Source organism: Rattus norvegicus, chromosome 3 (assembly GCF_036323735.1).
Source record: "Rattus norvegicus strain BN/NHsdMcwi chromosome 3, GRCr8, whole genome shotgun sequence".
NCBI classification, from domain to species: Eukaryota; Metazoa; Chordata; class Mammalia; order Rodentia; family Muridae; genus Rattus; species Rattus norvegicus.
The window spans coordinates 67,596,091-67,618,480 of record NC_086021.1 but is presented as its reverse complement, the minus strand read 5'-3'; the positions used below and the strand labels follow the sequence as shown (position 1 = coordinate 67,618,480).

General features: G+C 39.6%; 1 protein-coding gene across 3 annotated transcripts in view; it reads left to right on the top strand.

Annotated features, from left to right (window-relative positions):
* The first annotated feature begins 2,209 nt into the window (after window positions 1-2,209).
* The window catches only part of Fap (fibroblast activation protein, alpha), a 68,874-nt gene continuing 48,693 nt past the window's right edge, over window positions 2,210-22,390 (top strand). For 2 of the 3 annotated variants that reach the window (XM_039104226.2, XM_039104225.2), the window contains exons 1-6: window positions 2,210-2,402; window positions 2,729-2,813; window positions 18,671-18,769; window positions 19,650-19,744; window positions 20,622-20,696; window positions 22,093-22,145. In XM_039104226.2, coding sequence (XP_038960154.1) covers window positions 2,397-2,402; window positions 2,729-2,813; window positions 18,671-18,769; window positions 19,650-19,744; window positions 20,622-20,696; window positions 22,093-22,145 — 413 coding nt within the window. In that variant the 5' untranslated portion in view covers window positions 2,210-2,396. 3 annotated transcript variants of the gene reach the window in all.

Here is a 22,390-nt window from a genome sequence, read left to right as displayed (position 1 = left end):
TCTATAGATAGATATAGAGATAGATATATATTCTTAGTGGGAAAACAAGAACAATAACCTTGCTAAAAGTATTTTTATTTTGACCCCTAAAAAAGAGGAAAAAAAAGGTAAAGCTATTGATGGTTAAATGTCCACATATTCTGAACACCTTTGCATGGATATAAGCTAGATCAGAAGCCCATCTGTAACTCTGTTACAAGATATATATTCCTAACATGAAATTATATGCGAGAGACCATCTTTTTTCTATACCCGGACCTGCCCTCCTTAAAACAGTTCACAACAGCTAAAAATGTCCCAGATGTTATAGTTAGATTCAACCAGCTTCCTAAAGAAAATACAAACAAAAATAAAAATGTGCATTCATCCTTATAATTTCCCCATGTACTAACACTTTCAATTTTATGTTGCTTCTTAAGATGCCCCAATATCTCCATAAAGCCTGTCCGATGAGTTTCTGAGAACTCCTCCATGCATCTCTAGAGTCCTAAGTAGTACCCATCCCAGTCACATGACAGTGATTAATTGCTAAAGCTAGCAGCATGCATTTTAATTATACCCTAATCATTTATTGCATTTAGTTTCTGTCCAGAAAAGGAGGTCTTGGGAATCACTAACTACAAAGTACTTGTTCATTGGGGGGAAGGTGGGGGTGGGTTGGCGAGCTGGACAGAACTTCTGAGAAAGTACTACGTGGATGTTGCAAAGACAGCAACAAACTTGAGAAGATTCTCTTAAGGGGAGTTCACCTGGGACCCAGCTGATGGCTTTCAGATTGAGGCCTCACAATCAAGGCACAGGGAGATGTCGGAGATGTCGGTAAGCGCACAGAACACCTGTGACTTCTGGTGACTGCTTCAAAGCATTTGTAAAGCGAGAGCTCATTAACCACCAGGGGAGTGGATCTCTTCCCAGAGCTGCAGTGGGCTGTGAGTAGTTTCTCTGCCAATACATACTAATGACTCACTTTGCTCCCCAGAACTTTCCTAAGGCTGGAGTTCAGAGACAGCTGTCTGGAGAACGGCTGGGAGGAAGTTCCCAAGCCACTGTGCTGGTTTGTGGTGGAGTTTCCTGGAGCAGCCAGACCAGTCAGCTAAAGCAAACGGCAACACAGAACAGTGATGCTTCCTCATTAGTTTTCATAAACAATTTATGAAAGTCGAGCATGAAGCTTAGCATAGTCAGGTAAAAGATATTACAAACTTCTGAAGAAATCCAGCAATGGAAAAACTGGAGACAGCATGTTCTAGCAACTGTATCCATGTAGAAACCAAGAATCTGTCCTAGTGAATCGCTCTGGACCAGGAGAAGGTCCTAAAAATTTGGTTGCGTGTGTGTGTGTGTGTGTGTGTGTGTGTGTGTGTGTGTGTGTGTTGTGAATTCAATCAGTCATTTTACTGATCTGCCAAGATGACCGATCACTTTGGAAAATGTGGACTTAGCCAAAATGAAGTACACATGACTTCTCTTTTCACTTGCCTTTTTAAAATTTATTTTAAGGTCTTTATAATTACTAAATGTTCTCCTTTCTCAGAAGATATTCTGAGAGCAAAGCAAAAATATCACTCTTGTAAAGCCATTTCCATTCTTCCAAAGGTCTGCTGGTAAATTATTCCCACTGATCTTTCTCTCTTTCTAGCCTGTGCAAACACACCTAACCCATACTACATTTCAACAGATGGCGCTTCGTTTCTTTAAAGGAAAGCAGCCGTGGGTTTAGACAGTTGAATTTTTAAACTTCTGTATTTACTGAAAGTGCATATGGTGCTATATGGACAAAGAAATTGTGCTGGAAGAAAAACAGTTCTGCCTGCAGCACCTCATAGGCTCCCAGGAGAAAAGTGTGCAGTCACCGTGTACCTCTCGGAAGCCGGATTCGGCTCCACTGTTCTTCCCTTCCCAAAAATACGATATGTATAACGCACCATTAGAAAGTTTCTTCATTTGAAATTCCTCCTTTCAGCTGCTAATGAGAGGAGTGTAAAAAGACTGTTACCAAAGTGACTCCAGTGATTTTTGAGGAGAAAATTAAACATAAACCTGAACAAAAAAAAAAAAAAACTGAAATGAAACAGCCCCTGTATGACAACTTAAGCAGATGTTGGTGTAGAATTTACAAGGATGAGAGAGCTATAAAGCCTCCCTCCAGCCACTCATAGTTCACTTAAAGGCCAAGAACGCCCCCAAAATCTGTTTCTAATTTTACAGAAATCTTTCGAAATTTGGCACGGTAGTCAAAAGTCCGTGGAAAGGGGTGTGGGGGGGGGGGAGCAACTCATGTCCTGACTTCAGTTTCCAACTGGAAGACAGACTTCCTTCTTTTCAACGGTTTTCACAGATGCGGTGACCCACGCTGTGCAGTGAGAATCAGCTAACTTTCAAAAACATCTGGAAAAATGAAGGTTAGTGCGTGCCGTCTCGGGGACAACCACAGAGTAGAGGCCGACCGGGCTGAGTATTGTCAGAGTTTTCTATTCTTCAGAGAAGGTGGGGATTTGTGTGTTGAGTATCGCTTCCTGGTATGTGTTAGGATTAGAAAATGGCTCTAAATATACTGTAGAAACATTTGTCTTAGCGAGCTGGAAAGGCTCCAGCGATTACCGCCAGATCAGTGGAACACAATCAAAAGCTTTATGGGGAAGGAGAAGGAGGATCTAGGGTTAGACAAAAATCTTACCATTTCTTAGTAGGAACTAAGCCCAAACCTCGTTTTCTTTACTCTATGTAGACATGGCTGAAAACTGTCTTTGGAGTCACTACTTTGGTTGCGCTTGCTCTAGTGGTGATATGCATTGTCTTACGTCCCTCAAGAGGTAAGAAATTTCCTGATTCACTCGGTCTGCCTAGCGTAGCCTGGAAAATGTACCAATGTGTGAACTCAAATGAGTGAACATTTCCTAAGTGCCTATTTTCCAGACTAAGCCTGTTATTTCTAAGAAGACATATAAGTTCACAGTTATGTTGTGTGCAAGACCAGAAATACTGGAGATTTAAGGGTAGGAAGAGATTTACAGTTATTTCAGCAATAGAAAAACCTGAGAGCTATTCTGCACCCCTCCCACCACCCCCCAAAATATACGTAGGAGACAAGCTTTGATAGGCCTTTCGAGACTGTATTTTTAACTAGCATTGTTTTCTATTACTAGATTTGCCTGGTAGCAAGTAAAAATAATGAGTAAGAATAGAAAAGTTAAAAAAAGAACCTATGGAGGCTTTGAAATCACTAAATAGTGCTTCCAAAAAATTTAAGGAAGATGTTCAGAATAGAAATGTCAGGAATAGCCATATAGGAAAAGTAAAATTCTTGCTCTATATACAGTAGCAATTAACTATTAAATTAGGAGGCTTGTTACAGTTAAGCAAGCATTATCAGATTAAATTGGTCAGGTTTTTTGTTTGTTTGTTTGTTTTATTTTTTATTTATTTTTTATTTTGTAAAGGCTTAGGCTGTCAACAATGTCACTTGACCGGGACCTGAAGCTGTTATGCACTGATTTTGAAACTAGTTTTAATTTTAATATTATCAAGTGGTGACACACGAAGGCCCTGTTATTCTGAAAATTCTGATGAACAACAACTTGAGCTTCTAAAGCAGAGATACAGTGGAACAGAGACAGAGCCTGTACCATAGGATGTTCAAAGTTGATCAGGATTGGGAAACATCTGTGGCTAAAAATGAACACACACTGAACAAGGAAGGGGGTAATGGCTCAGCCGGAGCCAGAGAACACACCAATCCCACGTTCTCTGTTGCTTTTTAAAATTAACATATACATCATACCAATAGTTGAAGAGTTCAAAACATCCATGGTCCTTTCACAGATTTGGAAGGACATAATAACCCGATGAAGGCAGTGTCCTTGGGTCAGCACTTTTAGTTTTCAGCATCTTCATATCCTGAAGCACAAGATTTTTCCCTGGGCTGTCGAGATGTATACTTCTATTTCCATTTTTTTCAAAATTATTAAGGTAGACTGTCACTTCAACGTCTTAGAGGACACAGTCCCTTTAACCTGGAGCTTCTGAGTACCTGACCAGGCCTCTGACCCCTTTAATTCAGTCTAGTAAAAGTTAGCCTCTGGCTTTTGCAGACACTCACCAGAGCTTGAAATGAATATTCTGCTCCCTCAAAAATTAACAGTTTTTGGAATCAAAGTACATGCATTTTGTTGGGATGGTCTTTTCTGTCCACAAGCGTTGCCCTTTGGACTTGGAATCATATTTCCAATGGGAAGCATATTTATTCGTTGCAAATAGCATATAAGGATAGATATTTGGGTCTATACTTACATTTATAGATATAGACATTTGTGTAATTACATATAATCCCAATCTTTATCTTCTTTCCAAGTTTTTTATGAATAGCATACTCAAAAATATGTTATAAACTATATATAACATAAAAGTCCTGTGTTTTTTTATAACACAGATTTCTATTTTCAATGGAAAAGATAATTCTCTAAGTAATTTCCTGTTATTGTGAAATAATCAAATTAGCCTCGAGATGAAATTTTCGCATTCATTTGCTGCTGCTGCAGGAGTAAACATTGCTTAGGACTACTTTTCGGTCTGTGAAGTCACTGTCCTTTCATCCTTACGAATGATCCTTACTGTCACCTGAACAGTGTTTGAGCGAGACTAATGTCTCCTCACTTTCCCAGTGGGGCTGGGGTCTGGCGACCTCCTCCTATGACTTCCATTCTTTCTTCTCACGCCCATGCCTTCACCATGTCCAGGCTGGGATTCAGGCCCACCTTTGCTCACATTTCTCCCACGGGGAGAGTCTGAGGTGGGAAGTCAGAAAAAATTAGGAAGGGAACAGAGGGGAGAAGCAAAAGCTAGGTAGACCCCTACACCATTTTGTCAGAAACGCTACCACCGTATGCTTGTCTCCTGTACCCTTGGTTCCTATTCCAGGAGCTGCATGCCAACATAACAGAACTCAAGAAATACCCATCCATTCTATCACTTAAAACCTCCTCCTCTCACTCGCCGATGTTGAAGTTACAAAGTTCAGTAGTCTCAGTTTCCCCCAGACAGGAAAACAAGGAATAATTCATCACTCTGCCCACCCTAAAACACATGGCCACCGCCATCATTCCAGAGAAAAGTTTCTGTCGCTCTCCGCAAGTACAAGTGAAATGCATAGCGTTGGGGCATTAGGGGCCTTTTCCTTCTAGGGTGGAAGTCCACAAAGAGTCAGCCCTCGCCTTAAAGAAGCTTTGGGGGACAGAGCAGACCTTGGGGATAAGTAGAATGTAGTAGTGAATGAGAATTCCCTGTTCGGCTCACTTACATATTAAAAACAAATGTGCTACAGCTCTTTCTGAAACTCCTGAAATATGTTGTTCTAATGTGAATCCAAACAGAAGACAAGCTCGCCTTTCTACCCTGCGGTTCCATGTGGTCCTTGGCTCCCGCCCCTTCACCTGACTCCCTTCCTTTTCCGGTCTCCATTCTCTCTTGAGGATTTTCTTCCTTAGCATCTCTCTTATTCCAGTTTGAAGATGGAATCAGGTAAAAAGTCCGCATAGTATCCCTCAGTTTCCCTGCATCTACCCTGATGCCAATCATTCAGCCTTTTTTGCTTCAAGAGATTTACAAAGACGATAAAAAAAAAAAAACACTAAAACCAGAACTAGAAAGCTGCAAAGGCCTTCGAATTTTAAAAATTCTCTCTAGCCTTCTTTAAGTCATGATTTACATTTATGAATATCACCCTTTTCTTCTCTGTTTTTTTCTTTTATAGTACATTACCCTATGCAGTGATACTCAAGCACTCAATAAATGTTAGCTGTAATTTCGCACACATGTTTATTTGACATGTGTGTCTGTGTGTATGTATGTGGGCATGTTTGTATGGAGGTCAGAGGGCATCCTGTGGGGTTGACTCTCTCCTGCCCCAGGGGTAACTCAGGCTGTCAGGCTTGTTGGGCATCACCTTCACTTGCGGAATCATCTGACTTTCCCAACTATGACGTTTTTAACTTATTTCAAAATTTATAATACATGGTAGATACTCAAAAGAAATTGCGTCTACAACTCTCTCTTTCTCTCTCCTAATATGGGCATCTATATGTGATAAAGATGATTCACAGACTTTTCTGGTTGGTATATTAATTCTTTTAAACATTTTCTCCTTAGTTCTGGTTGTAGTAACTGTTATTCCTGAGTATTATCCTGCTTCTATACTCGGCCTGCTTGACCTAAAGTCATACATGTTTTAGAAACGTGTGTGTGTGTGTGCGTGTGTGCGTGCCTGCTAAAATGAAAAAAAGAATGCAGAAAGATAAGGGGAATTGGGGGTGTGATGCTGAATGAGGGGAAGCACGGTGTGGAGAATCACAGAGTCTTGGAGTGTGACTCTGGTGGTTCCTGAGGAAATGCAGATCCTGCTGCTATATCCTTGAACCACCCAGACATTCTCTTTCCTGCCTTTGTATCCTCTTCCTCAGTTGGCTATTGCTGTCAGTTTGTTTTAATGTGTTTTATTGGAACCTATATTGGATGTCAATTTTAAAGTCAGATTTCACATAAAATATTTGAAGACTCAGGCTTCTTTACAAATGCTTAAGTATTTGTCACAGCAGCTTCTTATTTCTAAATAAGTACTAAATGTTGTCTGCTCTGGCCGACAGAACAACTTGAGCAGAACTTTATTTTCTCACAGTTCTGAGGTTTGGATCTAAGACCAAAGTGTCAGCTTGTTTCTTTCTGCAGATTCCTTTGGCTTGCAGGCCACTGTGTCCTTGCTGGACCTTTCCCTTATGTAGGTTTGTCTCTAGTATTTCTTCCTCTTCTTATGATGACACCGATCCTCCTGGATTAGAGCTCTGCCACTGTGATGTCATGTAACTTTAATTACATCCTTAAAGGACCTGTTTCTAGATACAACCACATTGGGGTTGCCCTTCAACATGGAACTTTTCAAAAATTGTATCACATGTTTATATGTTTTATTTTTTATTGTTTATTCATTCGTTTGTGTGTGCATGTGTGAGTGTGTGTGTGTGTGAGACAGAGAGAGAGAGAGGGAGGGATAGGAAGAGAGAGAGAGAGAGAGAGAGAGAGAGAGAGAGAGAGAGAGAGAACTGTGTGGAGCTCCAAGTGCAACTTTTAGATCTTCCTTCCTTCTTTGACTATGTGGGTCCTGTGATAGAACTCAGGTCATCAGACTTTGATGCAAGCACCTTTATGGCTGAGTCATTTCACTAGCCTTCACATTGGCACTTTTTAGGGGACAAAAGCCCACTCATGATCGATAACACCTTCTTCGAGATGATGTATGAACAGACAATTTAAGAACAAAAGGATAAAAACTCATGATGAGCCCTTATTACAGAGGAAATAAAGTACAAAGTCCTTGACTCAGGAATGTTTTTAGAAAGCTCGTGAAACCAGAAAGAAATATGATTCCAGAGCTATTTCAATGAATTAGCAAAAAATAAAGTTTCACTATTAACATGCATTATACATTAATAATAGTTACTCATAACTTCTATAATATACTTCAAAAGGTTTTGAATTCCTAAATAATTTAAATAGAAAACAGATTTAAAAAGAAAAATGTCAATGCTGTATTTAGACAGCATCATCCTCATCATTATTATTATAACTATAACATCACTCAGCAATTATTTTTGTAAAAATCAATTTGGTATAATGCATCCATTTTGAAATATGTGAATGTTTTCAAGATGTGCTCAGTACTAATATTTATATCTGTGAAACAAACTCTTAAAGCGTATTCATTTGCTCTTACTTTGAAAAAGAAATGGGGAGTTCTGAAAGGTTAACGGGAAGAACCAGAAAGATCACGGGCATAAGAGAATTTCTGAGTGGAATGTCTGTAAATCAAAGTTGCAAATCTATTTGTTACTCTAAAACAGAAAATGAATCTTAACAAACTCCCTTTGAACATTGCCACATTCTCAATAATTTTATAAAATTAGTCAAAGTTTTAGATAATTATGAAATCCAAAGAAGTTTATCTGTCTCAGATTTCCAAAGAAAATTCTGGTACACTGTCCACAGGGACATCTAGCCAGACATACCTTGAGAAGACTAATCAAGCTCTAACATTCAAGTTGAGGACATGAATAAGCAAGCCAGATTTACTTTTTAAAGCCACACAAAGTCCAACTGGGATTTGAGTATAATAGAAATCAACACAGTAGGTACAACTTAAGTATAGTGGAAATTAAATCAACAGTCAGTACAAAATGAAATGATCTCTTTATAGATCGACCAATCAAATACAAAATCTCCCCTTTCCTTACCATTCATAATACTCAAAGAGAAGAGCATATTGCTTATTTTTATATCCTACTGAATTGATTGAAATGATGTAGCAAAATAGAGCAACTTACAACCTTTATTGACCTTTATGTCTATAATAATTAGAAGAATAGCATTAAGATCTGAATGGATTTTATGCAAACCATGTTTTATATTTGGCAGAGAAGTTAGTGCACTGGGTACTTTTTAAAGGAAAAGATCAAAGCACTCATGTGGCCAAAACCAAACAAAGCAAACATCCAGTCAAGTTAGATGAAACAAGTTTCTCCGACGATTTTAGACATTAAAACTCACTCTCCCAAAAATAAATAGGAAATTGGAATGATACTATAATCATGCTTAAATAAACTGAGTTCACTGACAACACAAGTGTTGTCATGTGTGTGCAAACCCAGGACTTGGGCTAGAGGGTCCAAGTAAGGAGTCTGAAGTTCAACAGCACAGACCTGTGCTGTAAGCTGTGACCTTGTCTCAAAACTCTAAAGAAAAAGAGATTATGTTAAAACTACTAAGCCCAGGTGAGAGAGAGAGAGAGGGAGAGAGGGAGAGAGAGAGAGAGAGAGAGAGAGAGAGAGAGAGAGAGAGAGAGAGATATCCCAGTTCATACTAAATTCTCAAGGCCAGTGTTGTCTGGTATTCAAGCAAAACAAAAGATAAGACTAAAGAAATGTAGTTTGATATACTTTTTGACTATAAATCCTAAAATTCTCAACAAATTATGATAGTAAACCAAATTCAGTGATATTTTAAAAGATTATGCATCAGAACCATGGGATTTCTCCCAAGAATATAAGGTCGTTTTCAACTTTTTTAAGTGAATAAAATAAGCTTTCTTAACTGAAAAATTAAAGAACAAAAAGCCACATTATCATGAGTATAGATAAAGGAATGTAGAATATCGTGACTATTTTAACAAAAATTAATTGTGCAAGACAGCAGGGCATACACCTACAATCAAAGCACCGGAGATACAGAGGCAGAAGAATAGCTGTGTTTCAGGCTATCCTAGTCTGCTTAGCCAATTCCAGGCCAGCCATATAGGAGACCCACTCTCAAAACACAGAACAAGAAAACAACAACAGAATCAATACAGGAAGATATATTAATGAAGGGAATTTTTTGGTTGGCTCTTATGACATAGTCTTGAGAATTTAGCCATAGCTCTCTGCATGTGGGAGAAGCTGAGAATTTGAAAACTGCTGAGTTGACATGGCTGGATGTTTGAGCATTCCCAATTGAATTCTTATAGAACTGCTAGTTTCCAGACAATGCTGGAAATGGAAAAGGTTGGGTTCAATGACAGTAACAATGGTGATGGCAATGGCAGCAAAAGAGTAGATGCACTCACATGCAAGGAAAGTAGGTGGGCAGGCAAAAGGGAGTACTACCTTTCCTTCTTTATATGTGGCTATTCTCAAAGGTGACGGTGGCTATTCTAGGAGAAAGATTTCCCTTCTCAGTTAATCCTTCAAAAATACCATCACAGATATGCTCAGAGGCCCACCCTTAGTTCATTCCAGATCCAATTAAATTTGACAACTATGATTAACCCATAGTATATACACTATTCATGTAAATTCTGGAAAGACAATACAAATAAATAGGGAAGTATCCCAAGTTCAATAATTAGAAAACAATATTTTTACATGGCAAAATCTCTAAATATGTCTATGGATTGAAATCGATATTTATTTGTTTTTCCTTAGTTAGGGTTTTATTGCTGTGAACAGACACCATGACCAATGCAAGTCTTATAAAAGACAATATTTAGTTGGGGCTGGCTTACAGGTTCAGAGGTTTAGTCCAGTATCATCAGGGTGGGAGCATGGCAGCATCCAGGCAGGCATGGTGCAGGAGGAGCTTAGAGTTCTACATCTTCATCTGAAGGCTGCTAGTGGAAGACTGACTTCCAGGTAGCTAGGGTGAGGGTCCGAAATCGATATTTATATTCTACATAATTTTAACAGAAATTGATAAATTGATCCTCAAACCCACAAAATAGCTGAACATTACTGAAAAATAGACCACAGGGACTTGTACTTCATATAACAGAAATAATTATAGAAAACTGCAATAAAGACATCATGTAACTAGTACAAAAGACAGTGCATGAATGTACAGAATAGCACAGTACAGGAGTAAAGCTTTATGCTGGAAGACAGCTCAGTGGGTAGAAGCTCTTACCCTGAAGCCTGGCAACCCACAGTTGATATCCTGATGAAGGATCTCACAAAAGAAACTGGATGCAGTGGTATGTATCTGTACTCCCAGGACATCTGCAAGGAGACAGAGAATCATCTGACAGCTCACTGGCCAGATAATCTTGCTGCAGAACAGACCAGAAATGGTAGAATTCCAGAGCTGAGTCTCAAAAGTTTCTGACCACTACAAATGCATCATGATAACACCCCCCATTTCTCTCTGTCTCTGTCTCTGTCTCTGTCTCTGTCTCTCTGTCTCTCTCTGTCTGTCTCTGTCTCTGTCTCTCTCTCTCTGTTTCTCTCTCTCTGTTTCTCTCTCTCTCTCTCTCTCTCTCTCTCTCTCTCACACACACACACACACACACACACACACACAAGCAAAAATGGTTAATTTTATAGCTTCCCTGACAAATCAGGTGGGACAAATACTAACAGAAACTTCATTTGGAACAATTGGAAGTTGATGTGGAAAAGAATAGATCCTGCCCTTACACCCTGCAAAACACTAATTCAACGTGGTCCAAAGACCCAACTAAAAGATCAAATTATTCGAACTCTCAAAACTCAGGGAAAATCCTAGGACCTTGAGCAGAGTGATAATTTCTAAGCTATGACCAATAATACAACCTCAAAAGACAAAACAGGTAAGTTGAAAGTTAACACATTTAAGTTGCCAAGAATAACATCACAATAGTGAAAAAGGCTGTTCACAAAACGGGAAGAAATATTTATGAAGAGCGTACCCAACAAACAAGCTGTGTTCCTGGTCTATAAGGACTTTTAGCAACTCCCACTAGGCGACTGAAAGTCTGTCTGGGGATGTACAGAGAAAATTAGCAAGTGCCTAATACTCGGGTGGGTGGTGCTCAACATAATCCATCATTAGAAAACTGAGACTCAAAACCACAAGGAAGTCCCAACAAGGAAATAGCAGGAGCACAAACGATCCACTGAGGAGATGCAGGAGGGCAGAGGGAGCCATAGCAGTTGGACTTTTCAGGCCTGACTGCTAAACAATGACTGAGGAAAAAGGGACGGTCAAGGGTCACTCCCAGTCATTTCAACGGAGGCTTTGTAGAGGGCACACAGTACCACTTATGGTGCAGAACCTGGATAAGGAGCATGGGAGTTATTCCATTTTATGTATTCTTTCTTTCCTTCTCCTTCTTTTCCTATTTCCTCCTTCTCTTCTCCTTCTCCCTCCCTCTCTCTCCATCTATATCTGTGTGGACATGTGTAAACCACTCTACCATTGAGCTATACTCCCAGCTCGATGTTAAGTGAAGATGTTAAGAAGCTGCCCAGTCAGGACTGGAGTATATAGGAGTGGGGTTTAAGTTTGGTAGTGGTCCTAGAGGTGGGTTCTCCAAAATGTGTATGATCGTCAAAGAATGAAATGATTTCTGAATGTAACTCTTCCTCAGGTCATGATGTAGCAATAAAGAAGCTACATCCCAATTTCAGACAGGAGTTAGAAGAAGATGTGCCACCACGGGAGACTGACACTTAAAAATGGACAAGGATCTGTTTGTGTTTATGAATCTCCACAAGGCTCTTGCATGCCTGCTAAGACTTTATGCTGACCATACTTTTAAAAAGTTGACCATGAGAAAGCTTGATGCTTCCTTTGAATGGCTTGTTATTTGGTATAAGTGCTCCCTTCTGAGATGAAGAGCTACTCCCCTCTTTAACCAGTCAAGAAGTGCTCTAACCTAGAAAGCTCTTTGGTCACAGACAGTTCAGACTTGATCCTTTTCTTTTCATCTATGCTTTGGAGCCTAACTATTCTTTGTCTTGTGTGTTATTTGGTTCTTGTTCTAGTTTTTATACTTGTTATTGTTTTACCACAAGTGTGCTTTCAGGTTAAATTCTAATGGTAAAGTACTCAGGCTCTGTAATCAGACGGTCCAAGTTCACAATGCGTTAAGCATGTTAGTTGACCTCTCTAGTTTTCCATTCCTAGCTTGCAAATAGTGTTCACAACAGTGTACATCTCAGAGGAGCGCATGAAGACTTAACATGCATGTGTGTGAGAATGCTTGCAACTTGTAAAAAGCTTAGTAAGTTGTAACGTATCCTGTTCCTGACAGAAAATTGCTTCAGACCCCTTTTCGACGTTGTCGGTCTTGACTCATATTTGATTTTAAATAACTGTAAGTAGGATTTTCACTCAGTGATTTCCTGGACGTACTCCTTTGGACCTACTCCAGGAATATTCATGACCTGTGTGATGCTTAGAGCCCCCATTTAAACAGGCTCTTCACCAAGCTGACTAGAGGATGGGAACAGTGCTCTGGGGCTATTTGGTCTTCGTTGAGTGGCCTTGTGAATCCCAACTCATTCATGAAAATGAGCACAGAAAGATCTGTTTGTCATTGTGTGCCTACTGAATATGGCCCACTCCTCCACATGTTTCCTGACAAATGGGATCATAGAGCTTGGATGTTTCTACTCTGATAAACACTCTCAATCTTTTAGGATTAGTCAATTAAATGGCAGACACAGCCTCATAAAGACACAAAGTTTTCAGAAAGAACTAGGGCGACAGCGGCTCATTACTTGCTTCTGAATCATTTCGTGATTCGTAATTTCTTAGATACATAATTGAGCTAACTTTCAGCTTCGCTTAATATGTTGAAAATTCAAATAATTAACGCATGGCTAATTAGGGCATTTAAATGCTGTATGAGTAACCACACTGAAGATGGGCCAAATGGAGTTTACGGCGCAGACAAGGATGAAGTGTTAAATGGGCAAGTGTCAGTGGTGTAGAGCAGACAGACACACTTTGACATTGCACTCTATTTCTTTGAAGCCAACAGAGTTCAGAGCAACAAATGCAAAGCCTCCATTCTAAAATCTTCCAACCATTGTATTCCAGGGTCAGTCACTGTCTGGAAAATGATTATACAATCCATTTATTCATCCAATCATTTGAATAATTAAATGTTTTAATGCAGCAGTGATCAACCTTGCTTAGTATGTTTATTTTCATATACATTTTTACACTGTTTCACACACACACACACACACACACACACACACACACACACACACCAGGGTGTTTTCTCTGTGATCTTCCATTTAATCTGAAGCAGAATGCTGAGCTTGCCTTTTCTTCTCTCTTCAGGGATCTGTAAAGTGGTTTATGTCTGAGGGAAATCCCACTGTGGACAATGCACAGAATCAATGCATAGGGACATGCATGTTGAAAGAGATCATCCACTTTTCCTGAGAGCTATGGTCACTATTTTGTCTGGTAGAAACTATTCTCCATACCACTCAGATTGCTACACGGCCTTATCAACTCCCAGTAGTTAGGAAGCAGCTCTGATGATGTACGCAGGGAGACATTGAACAAAGCAGACTTAGTGAAGCAAGTAAGAAGTACGCAGAAGCATTGAAAACGTTACCAACTACCAGACCTCAGACAGAGGCTCTGTTTCAGTGAGTTTGAATTTGAGATAAATTAAGAATCTTTTTTTAAAGAAAATTGTGTTGGTCTGCTTTAAATGTTTGTGTCTTCCTTATTTTTAATATTTATTATTTATTTATTTATTTATTTATTTATTTACTTACTTATTTATTTGAGACAGGGTTCCACACCGTAACCCAAGCTGGCCTGGAACTTACTTTGTAGCCTGGGCTAGTCACAAAGTCATAAAAATTTCCCTGCCTGGGCCTTCCTAGTGCCAAGATGACAGGCAGAAGTGGCCATGCTGGGCTTTAGAAACTTGTTTCCTTTGTCTGTTTCAGTACTGAAGAATGAACCCCATACCCTGTCCATACCAGACTAGTGTTCTGTCTCTGAGTTCTATCCATGACCCTCTCCATTTCACTTTTTATTTTGATACAGTGTCTCTCTCACTAAGCTGTCTAGGCTGACTGTGAACACATTCAGTAGACTGTATAGGTCTTGAACTTTCTGTTCCCTCAGAGTGGCTAGGATTATAGAATAGTGCCACCTGGAATAGATGTCTATCTTTTAAGTAGCATTTCAGATGACTCCAAGACCAATTAGGGCAAATATTTAAATAAAGCGACACGAAAGTGAAAGATTTGTATATGTGTATGTGTATGCATATGTATGTGTATATATATTACAATATGGATGGGTTTGTTTTTGAGGGAGACTGATCAAAAACAAGGTAACACAGATAAACTTAGGTTTTGGGTGTTTTTGTTTGTTTGTTTTATTTTTTATGATCCAAAGATATTTCTTGTGTGTGTCTCTGCTTTTTGTAGAAGAAGGGCGCATATTAGAAAGAAAAACCAAGCCTAGTTCTGGGTTCGTAGTTGCAGTCTTATGCCTTATGGAACTCATAACCAGACATGAAAAATACACATCTCCAATAATGAAGTAGTGAATTAGCCCAATTCCAGTGACACTTTTGCAGTACCAAGGATGGACTAGGTGACAAATGCTAGTGGAGAGTTCATGCCCCGGTGCTACGCTCGCCATCTTTGTTGTTTTATTTCCACTCCAATGCAATTTGATTCAACCTCCTAGAGTAGAGATGTGATAACCACTGAGGTAAAGAAAATCCCACATGGAGCAGAACACCCAATTCAAATTCTCCCTCTTCCACCGGGGATGGACGTAACTGGGCCCAGCCTAACCTTAACATCTATACTCCACATACTCTTAGCCTACAAAGGAAACAAGAGGTTACGGATGACCTTACCACCCCAGTCTGTGCCATGAGCCTTATCCTGTATCTGCACACATATATGTTGTGCATCTGCATCATGCTTGCTGGAGTTAAATACTGTTTTCCTTATGGCAATTAGTAATATGATTAATGCTATCTAGACACTTCACTGATATTTTGAGTCATCATATGACATAAGCCAAGTTCTCTAAATAGATTGTTGGCATTTACAACTACTATGTGCCTCTCTCTCTCTCTCTCTCTCTCTCTCTCTCTCTCTATATATATATATATATATATATATATATATATATATATATATGTGTGTGTGTGTGTGTGTGTGTGTGTGTGTGTGTGTGTGTGTGACTAACTAGGAAGTCATATCTATCAAGCACAACCTTTCTGTATCATTTAACTTCGAGATTTCAAAAGAGAATAGCAAATCCTGGGCATATTCCTGAGAAATCCAATAAACACCAGGTGATCAATAATGATATGAAAGAGAAAATGTCTGGGTTTTAAAAATCCTTTGGACAATTGGCCATAGGTGCAGTATTGGTCCTAGTTTTCTTAGAATCCTAACTGTGACACACTAGTTAAGGAGCAGTCCAAGAGTAACTGATGGGTTTTGTTATGCTAGAAGTAAAGTGCACTTTGACTCTGTGCACATAGCCTCAGTTAGCTCTGCATGGAGAGAACTGCGGTTTAGCTCACCTTCAACAATTGCACAAACAAACCGCTCTAGGGATCAAATCACTTGGGAAACATTGAGCTAAATAATGTTTGGAAGGACTGCCTAGATGGCTCAGTGGGTAAGCTTTATTTTTTATAAAATTGAGGAGCAAAGTTTGGATTCCTAGCACCCACATCAAGGCTGGACACTGGTAGCAAGCATTTGCAACCTCAGTGTTGTAGAGTAGAGGTAGAAGGATGCCGGGGACTTGACAGCCAAAGCTGCAATCTCAGGTTCTCTGTAAAACCTTTTCTCAGTAAATGAGACAAAAGATAAAGGAAAACACCAGCATCAACTTCTGGTGTTCATGTGTGTGCATGTGCGCACACACACACACACACACACACACACACACACACACACGATACAGAGAAAGAGAGAGAGAAACAGAGAGAGAGAGAGAGAGACGGATAGACAGAGAATTGGGAGCAAGGTGAGGCTATAAATCTTTATGCCGTGCTAATAAAGGACTTTCTTCCACCAGGGTCCACATCCTAAGTGTTTTGAAATCTCCCCAGCAGTACCAGATGCTGAGGACCAAGTATGCAAATACTTGAGCCTTGTAGGGAACTTTGTTTTCTTTTAAACCACAGCAGCAGTCAAACCCATGGTCACATCAAATGTGTGGATTATATGTACACCTGTGGGAATCTGGGAATACGTTAATGTAGCCTAGGCTGTTCCTGTTCACGTCACTTGGTTGTGACTGCAGGGTATGAATGAGCAGTGCTTCAAGTTCAGTAAAACGTGAGCCTCACGTTTCCAAGTGTGATCTAGTATGGACGAATGGGGTCGTCAGTGTCTTCTAGTCAGATCCCTTATTTTTATGTGAGCAAGGTAGGGCTTAGGAGGCTCACCAAAGTAATATAGGAAAGTAGTGGAAGAATACATACCCACTCATACATACATGCCTCTATGCATCCTTCCTTTCATATACATATTCATTCAATAAGTGCTTATGAAATGTCTGCATATGCTAGACACCAAAGATACGGTAGCAAATGAAATAAGGTAGGGTCTTCAGGTTTATGGCAATGTTTTGAGTTGTATAGGAGTTATAAAGTCACTAATAAAAGTCACCCAAATGCACTTATAATTTCAGAGACAGCCTCGCTAAAATAAAATAGCATATGCTTTGTAATTGTGACAATATAACCTGACTTGAAGGAGAGGGTCAGGGAGGACTTCTAAGAAGTAAAAGAATACAATTAAACATGGAAGCCTAAATGGAAATCATAGGGCAAAGAAGGAGGGTAGAAAGAGGCACAGAAGCCCTCTAAACAGACAGGGATGTTGCGGTGGTTTAAAGGAGAAAAGTTCCCCATAGCCCCCTGCATTTGAACATATGTTCCCCAATAGGTGGCACTGTTTGAGGTGGTTTAGATGGTGCAGCCATGCTGGAGGAAGTGTGTCACTGGGGGCGGGCTTTGCAATTAAAGACTCCTGTGACATTTAGTTTGCTCTCTCTTCTTTATGCTTTCATTTAAAAGTGTGAGGTCTCAACTACCTGGTCCTGTTGCCATCCTGTTACTTGTTGATACCCCCTTCCCGCTAAAACGGGCTCTCCTCCCTTTGGAATCATAAAACGTGTCTTCCTTAAATTGACTTGGTCAGGGCAGTCTACCACAGCAACAGAAAAGTAACTAATGCAGGTGTTTACAGGCTAGAAATAAAGCCAAGCTTGTCTGGGGGTCAAGAAAGCCACGAGGGAAGAGCAGGAAAAACTGGTGGGAGAGGCTGTCCTAGACCTGCCAGAACCTGTAGTCCATGTTTAGAATTTTATCTTTATAATGAGAGTCATGGCAAGCTATGCAAGACTGTTAGCAGAAGGATAATATTATGGTTCTCATCTTTAACAGTTTTATTTTCACCTGGGTAAATGCCAGACTCATAAATGCTATTTTGAGGTATTGGGCTTTCTTGTAACTTTGAGGTTCTAACCACTGGCCTGGAGAAGAAGGAGGTGGGAGGTAGGGAGGATAGAAACAGGTCCATGAAGGGACATTGAGAGGGCATTGCCTTATTGCCCATCTGGCTTAGTCTGGCTGCATTAAGGCTCTCTAATGAGCTTGTCAGAAGGAAATAAAGCCATGCTAAAACATATAACTGCTTAGAGGGGTTCACAGGTAGAAGAAATTTACACGTGGTTCCTGAGCTACAGAAGGTTAACCTGTCCACGAATCTACATAAAATTTTATGATAGGTAATGTGGTACTCCTTTCCGGGTTCTTTTTGTAAAAGTGTGTATCGGGACTAAGAAAGTTGTCTGAATTAGCTACGGCCCTTCTTAAAATTTCAGAGGATAAGAATTCTGGCTGATCTCATTCGAATCAAGTGGGATTCTAAAATGTATCCTTGAAAACTGATTAGAATACTAAGCCAAACTTTGCAAGTGAGGAAATGTGGTCAAGGATAGAGAAGGGTTTGGGAATCTCAGGGCAGCATCTCAGCCTGGCTGAGAGAGTCACTTATGTAAGGTCTGAAGCTGTTGGAACTTTGCCTCCTGTCCTAGAAGTCCTTGACCGGTTCATTTTACTGCTGGAAGATAGTGTCCCAGCAGTTTTACAGTCTTCACCTTCCTCTACACAATCCCCCCACGTACCCTCCCCACTCCCAACTCGCCCATGACTGTCAGCAAACCCAGCGTCTATTCAGGAGTTAAACAGGCACTTCGCCATGGCTGAGAGCCTTCCCTTACCTGAGGATGAGCAGATAAAGAAAAAGTTTAGAATTTAGTTGGGTGATTAACCTTGTTGCTAATTGTATGTTTCTTCCTCCCCCTTAAGTTTACAGCCCTGAAGGCAACACAGGAAGATCTCTTACCCTGAAGGATATTTTAAATGGAACATTCTCCTATAAAACATATTTTCCAAACTGGATTTCAGGTAAATGGATCATTTCTTCTGGGAGTTTGTTAAATATATATTCTTTTCTTGTCAGTGCAAAGGCTCTTTTATAATAGCTGGAGCTGCTGCTCACCAATTGAAATGAACAAAGAGATGGATTATTAGGATTATTCATGGAAACTTTTTATAGTACTGTTCATTCTGGGCTTGCACAATTGTTAGGATGCTACCTTGAATCTTAGCAGGAAAGCAGAAGTTAGGAGTTCTGTGTGGGAATGTTGTCAGTGAATGACATTGCTCTTGGGAGTGAGAAGCAGGTCCTCATCTAGGGGAAATCAAGAGAATTTTACCCAGTTGGAGCGTCCATCATTATTCTTAACAATCAAATGACAAGACAGTTCCCTCCTGACAAAAATACCTTTAAGGGTTACAGAATTGATATCCATAGTTCTTGTAATTAGAGCGTGGTCAAAGAAATGGTGAGGTTAAGTAGATGACATACTTGTGTATATAAAGGGTCATTTGCCAAGATACAGTATTGCCATTTTTCTCTTTTTATAAAAAGAAAATTTATGCGAAGTATTTGTTGTGCTAAATCAAAACAAAGGGCAAATACATTTATTTTCATTATCGTAAAAGAAAACTCACCATTTTGAACTAGTTTGGCCCCTCTGTAGCTCAGAGAAAATAAGATGTTGTTTATGAGCACCCTGAGTCAGTTAGAACAGGGCTGTTCTAACAAATGTACCATATTTATGAGATTCAGAAGGAGCACATGGCCTTCCTTCCCATCACCCACTTCTCTGTGTTGGACAGGGAGAAACACAGGGTGCATCTGAGGAGCAGAGGGGGTTCTTTTGTTGTGAATATCATCTTCAAGGGCAATCACTTTATCTTCTGCTTTCTTTTGTGTTTAAAGAGCAAGAATATCTTCATCAATCTGAGGATGATAACATAGTCTTTTATAATATTGAAACAAGAGAATCCTATATCATTTTGAGTAATAGCACCATGGTATGTATCAGCACCGTCCGGCTCCCTCAGAAACCTTTACAAACACCCCCACTGACCCAACACCACATTCAAAGTCATAGTGGTGATCTGGATACAACCCATCTTCCCACCTCCATCCCCAGTGCCTTCTTCTAAACATGCAGGACCACTGTCCTCTTTGTCTGCTCTACCCCATAACATCTTTTCTCCTCTTTGTAAATATATGATATCAGATATACATTAGGGACCTAGAGTCAAGTGAACTGAGATTCAACTCCTGTCATTATTGTGAAACTTTGGGTAATGTAATAACCCTAGCTTGTTTTGCCTCGGTTTCTTCTACTACAAAGTGAGACCAATTAGATTTTTTAGGTTAACATAAAAAGTAAATCAAATAACATCGTAAAGTGCTTAGGGCATTCCTTAACATGGAATAAATGTTCAATAAAGAGTAACTGTGATGTTTGGTTCATGCTGTTCTCTTCTCCTGGGTTTGCAAGCCTCCTATATCTCTACCCTCAAAGGCCTACTAATCTTTCCAACTGAGCTTAAAGGACAGCCCTGTAGTCTCTAACCAATTACGCTCTCTTTGATTCCATCACCCCTCCCTTCATGTTTTTGCAGTGTTATACTGAATCACTTTTATAACTTTTTAATTTGCTCTGTCAGTCATCTTCGAGATTTAATATTATATGCTTCTGAAATTGTTTTTTTTAAATTTTTATTCTATCCTCCCACGGTGTCTATTTCCCTCCTATGCACTAGGTAGGGCACCTAGTTTTTGAAATCCCACTGAAAAATGTCTGTGAGCCTATCAGTGATACGATGTTGCCATAGAGTGAGAAAGTCATGATGGGATATTTTTTCCTGTGTTCTAATCAATGTCTTCATATTTCAGAAAAGTGTGAATGCTACAGACTATGGCCTGTCACCTGATCGGCAGTTTATATATCTTGAAAGTGATTATTCAAAGGTATTGACTATTTAATTTTGATAAATACATATATTTGTGTAATTATTTCTCCCATTAATATACAGATCAGTATATTAAAATTTAAGTTTCTGTAAGAAATTTTAAATTAAGCTAGGAGAGGAGGCTCCTTCCAGTGGGAGTGCATGCCTGTCTCTAAATATGTAAAGAAAATTCAATTAAACACATAAAGCTTAGCTGAAACACACACAATAATTTAACATACTTTTTTTTTAGTCTGAATATCTGGTTATTCTCGAGTAGCAGAAAATACTTTTTTTTCCTAAGGTAAAGAAATTTTATTTTGGGATACCAATATGCATCACAAACAGAAGAATTATGCTGGCGTTTTGAAAACTCTTTGACACTATAACACATTGCTTAATTCTTGCTCAGTTTAGGCCCCCAAACTATACTGATATTTCAAACAAAAGAATCCACGTATAGCATATAAGTTGTGTAATCAAACAGGTGTATATGGTCAATATACCAAGAGGGCTCGACTGAGTATTTGAAAGTCCAATCCTTTCATAAGTGACTGACACTTATGAATAAATGGTAGATAATTGACAATTATTTCACTTCTACTTCCGTGTGTGACAAAAGCACAGAGTGACTTGTTATTAAAATTCTTATAGCTCTTCTGAGATCAGGAAACTTTTAGCTACACTTTTCAGATCTCTCTGAGATGAAGTTTCCTAGTAGTCTTTCCTTCCTATTCAGACGGTAAAGTCATTCTGACCACTGCCAGGATGCTCAGTCAGGGGCTTCTTCTCTAGTAGCCCAGGTCCTCAGACATATGCATGTCAGCCTAGTGGAGCATATCAAGGGATGGAGAGCCCTTTAAGAAACAGACTCCAAAACAATGCTCACATTATTCACTGAACGCAGAACGCACTCAAGGGAGATAAAAGATGGCTTTGTTCAGGAGGATTATTAAGATAAATATTCCTATTCATTTTCCAAGTTCTACGATTTATATACATGTGGCCAGAGAAAGGAAGGCATTTTGGGACAGGCTGTCGGGTGAAATTCACACTGACCAATTTCCAAAAGTAGTATCCTTTCCAAAGATTTCTGCAGACCCTGGAGGCTATGAACCTCACAGGGGTGCTCCTCAATCTAGAGCATCATTCTAAGGACGAAGTGTGTCAGAGATGAGCCTTTTATGCTATGAAATGACTTTGGGTATGTTTTTTAATGGGGTGAACTTTAGATAACGCTGAGGTGCCCTTTGGGACCTGGACAAACAGCACAAAACTACACAGTAGACATACAGGAGACCCTGATTTGCACTGAAACACCTCTGCCCTAGAGCCCAGTGAGGATCTATCGTTGCATATGATTATGAATGATCTTTTAAAGCTTTGTCCTCTGTCTTGCCCCTTCTTCCTAACAGCTCTGGCGATATTCATACACAGCGACATACTACATCTACGACCTTCAGAATGGGTAAAACACCACCTTTGCACTAATGTAGCTTACCTCTAAGACTTCTGGCTCTGATTCTGGTTTAAGGCTACATGATCTAGCTACTGGTACTATGCAATTTGAAATATGTGTCAGTGCACAGAACAGGACAGTCACCTGTTATTCATCTATTATGCATTTTATATAAAAAGAGATCTTTAAGCTTTCTAATTTCAAGTAGAAAAATATAGATGTGCTGTTTATGGAAATAAACACACGTAGCAAAC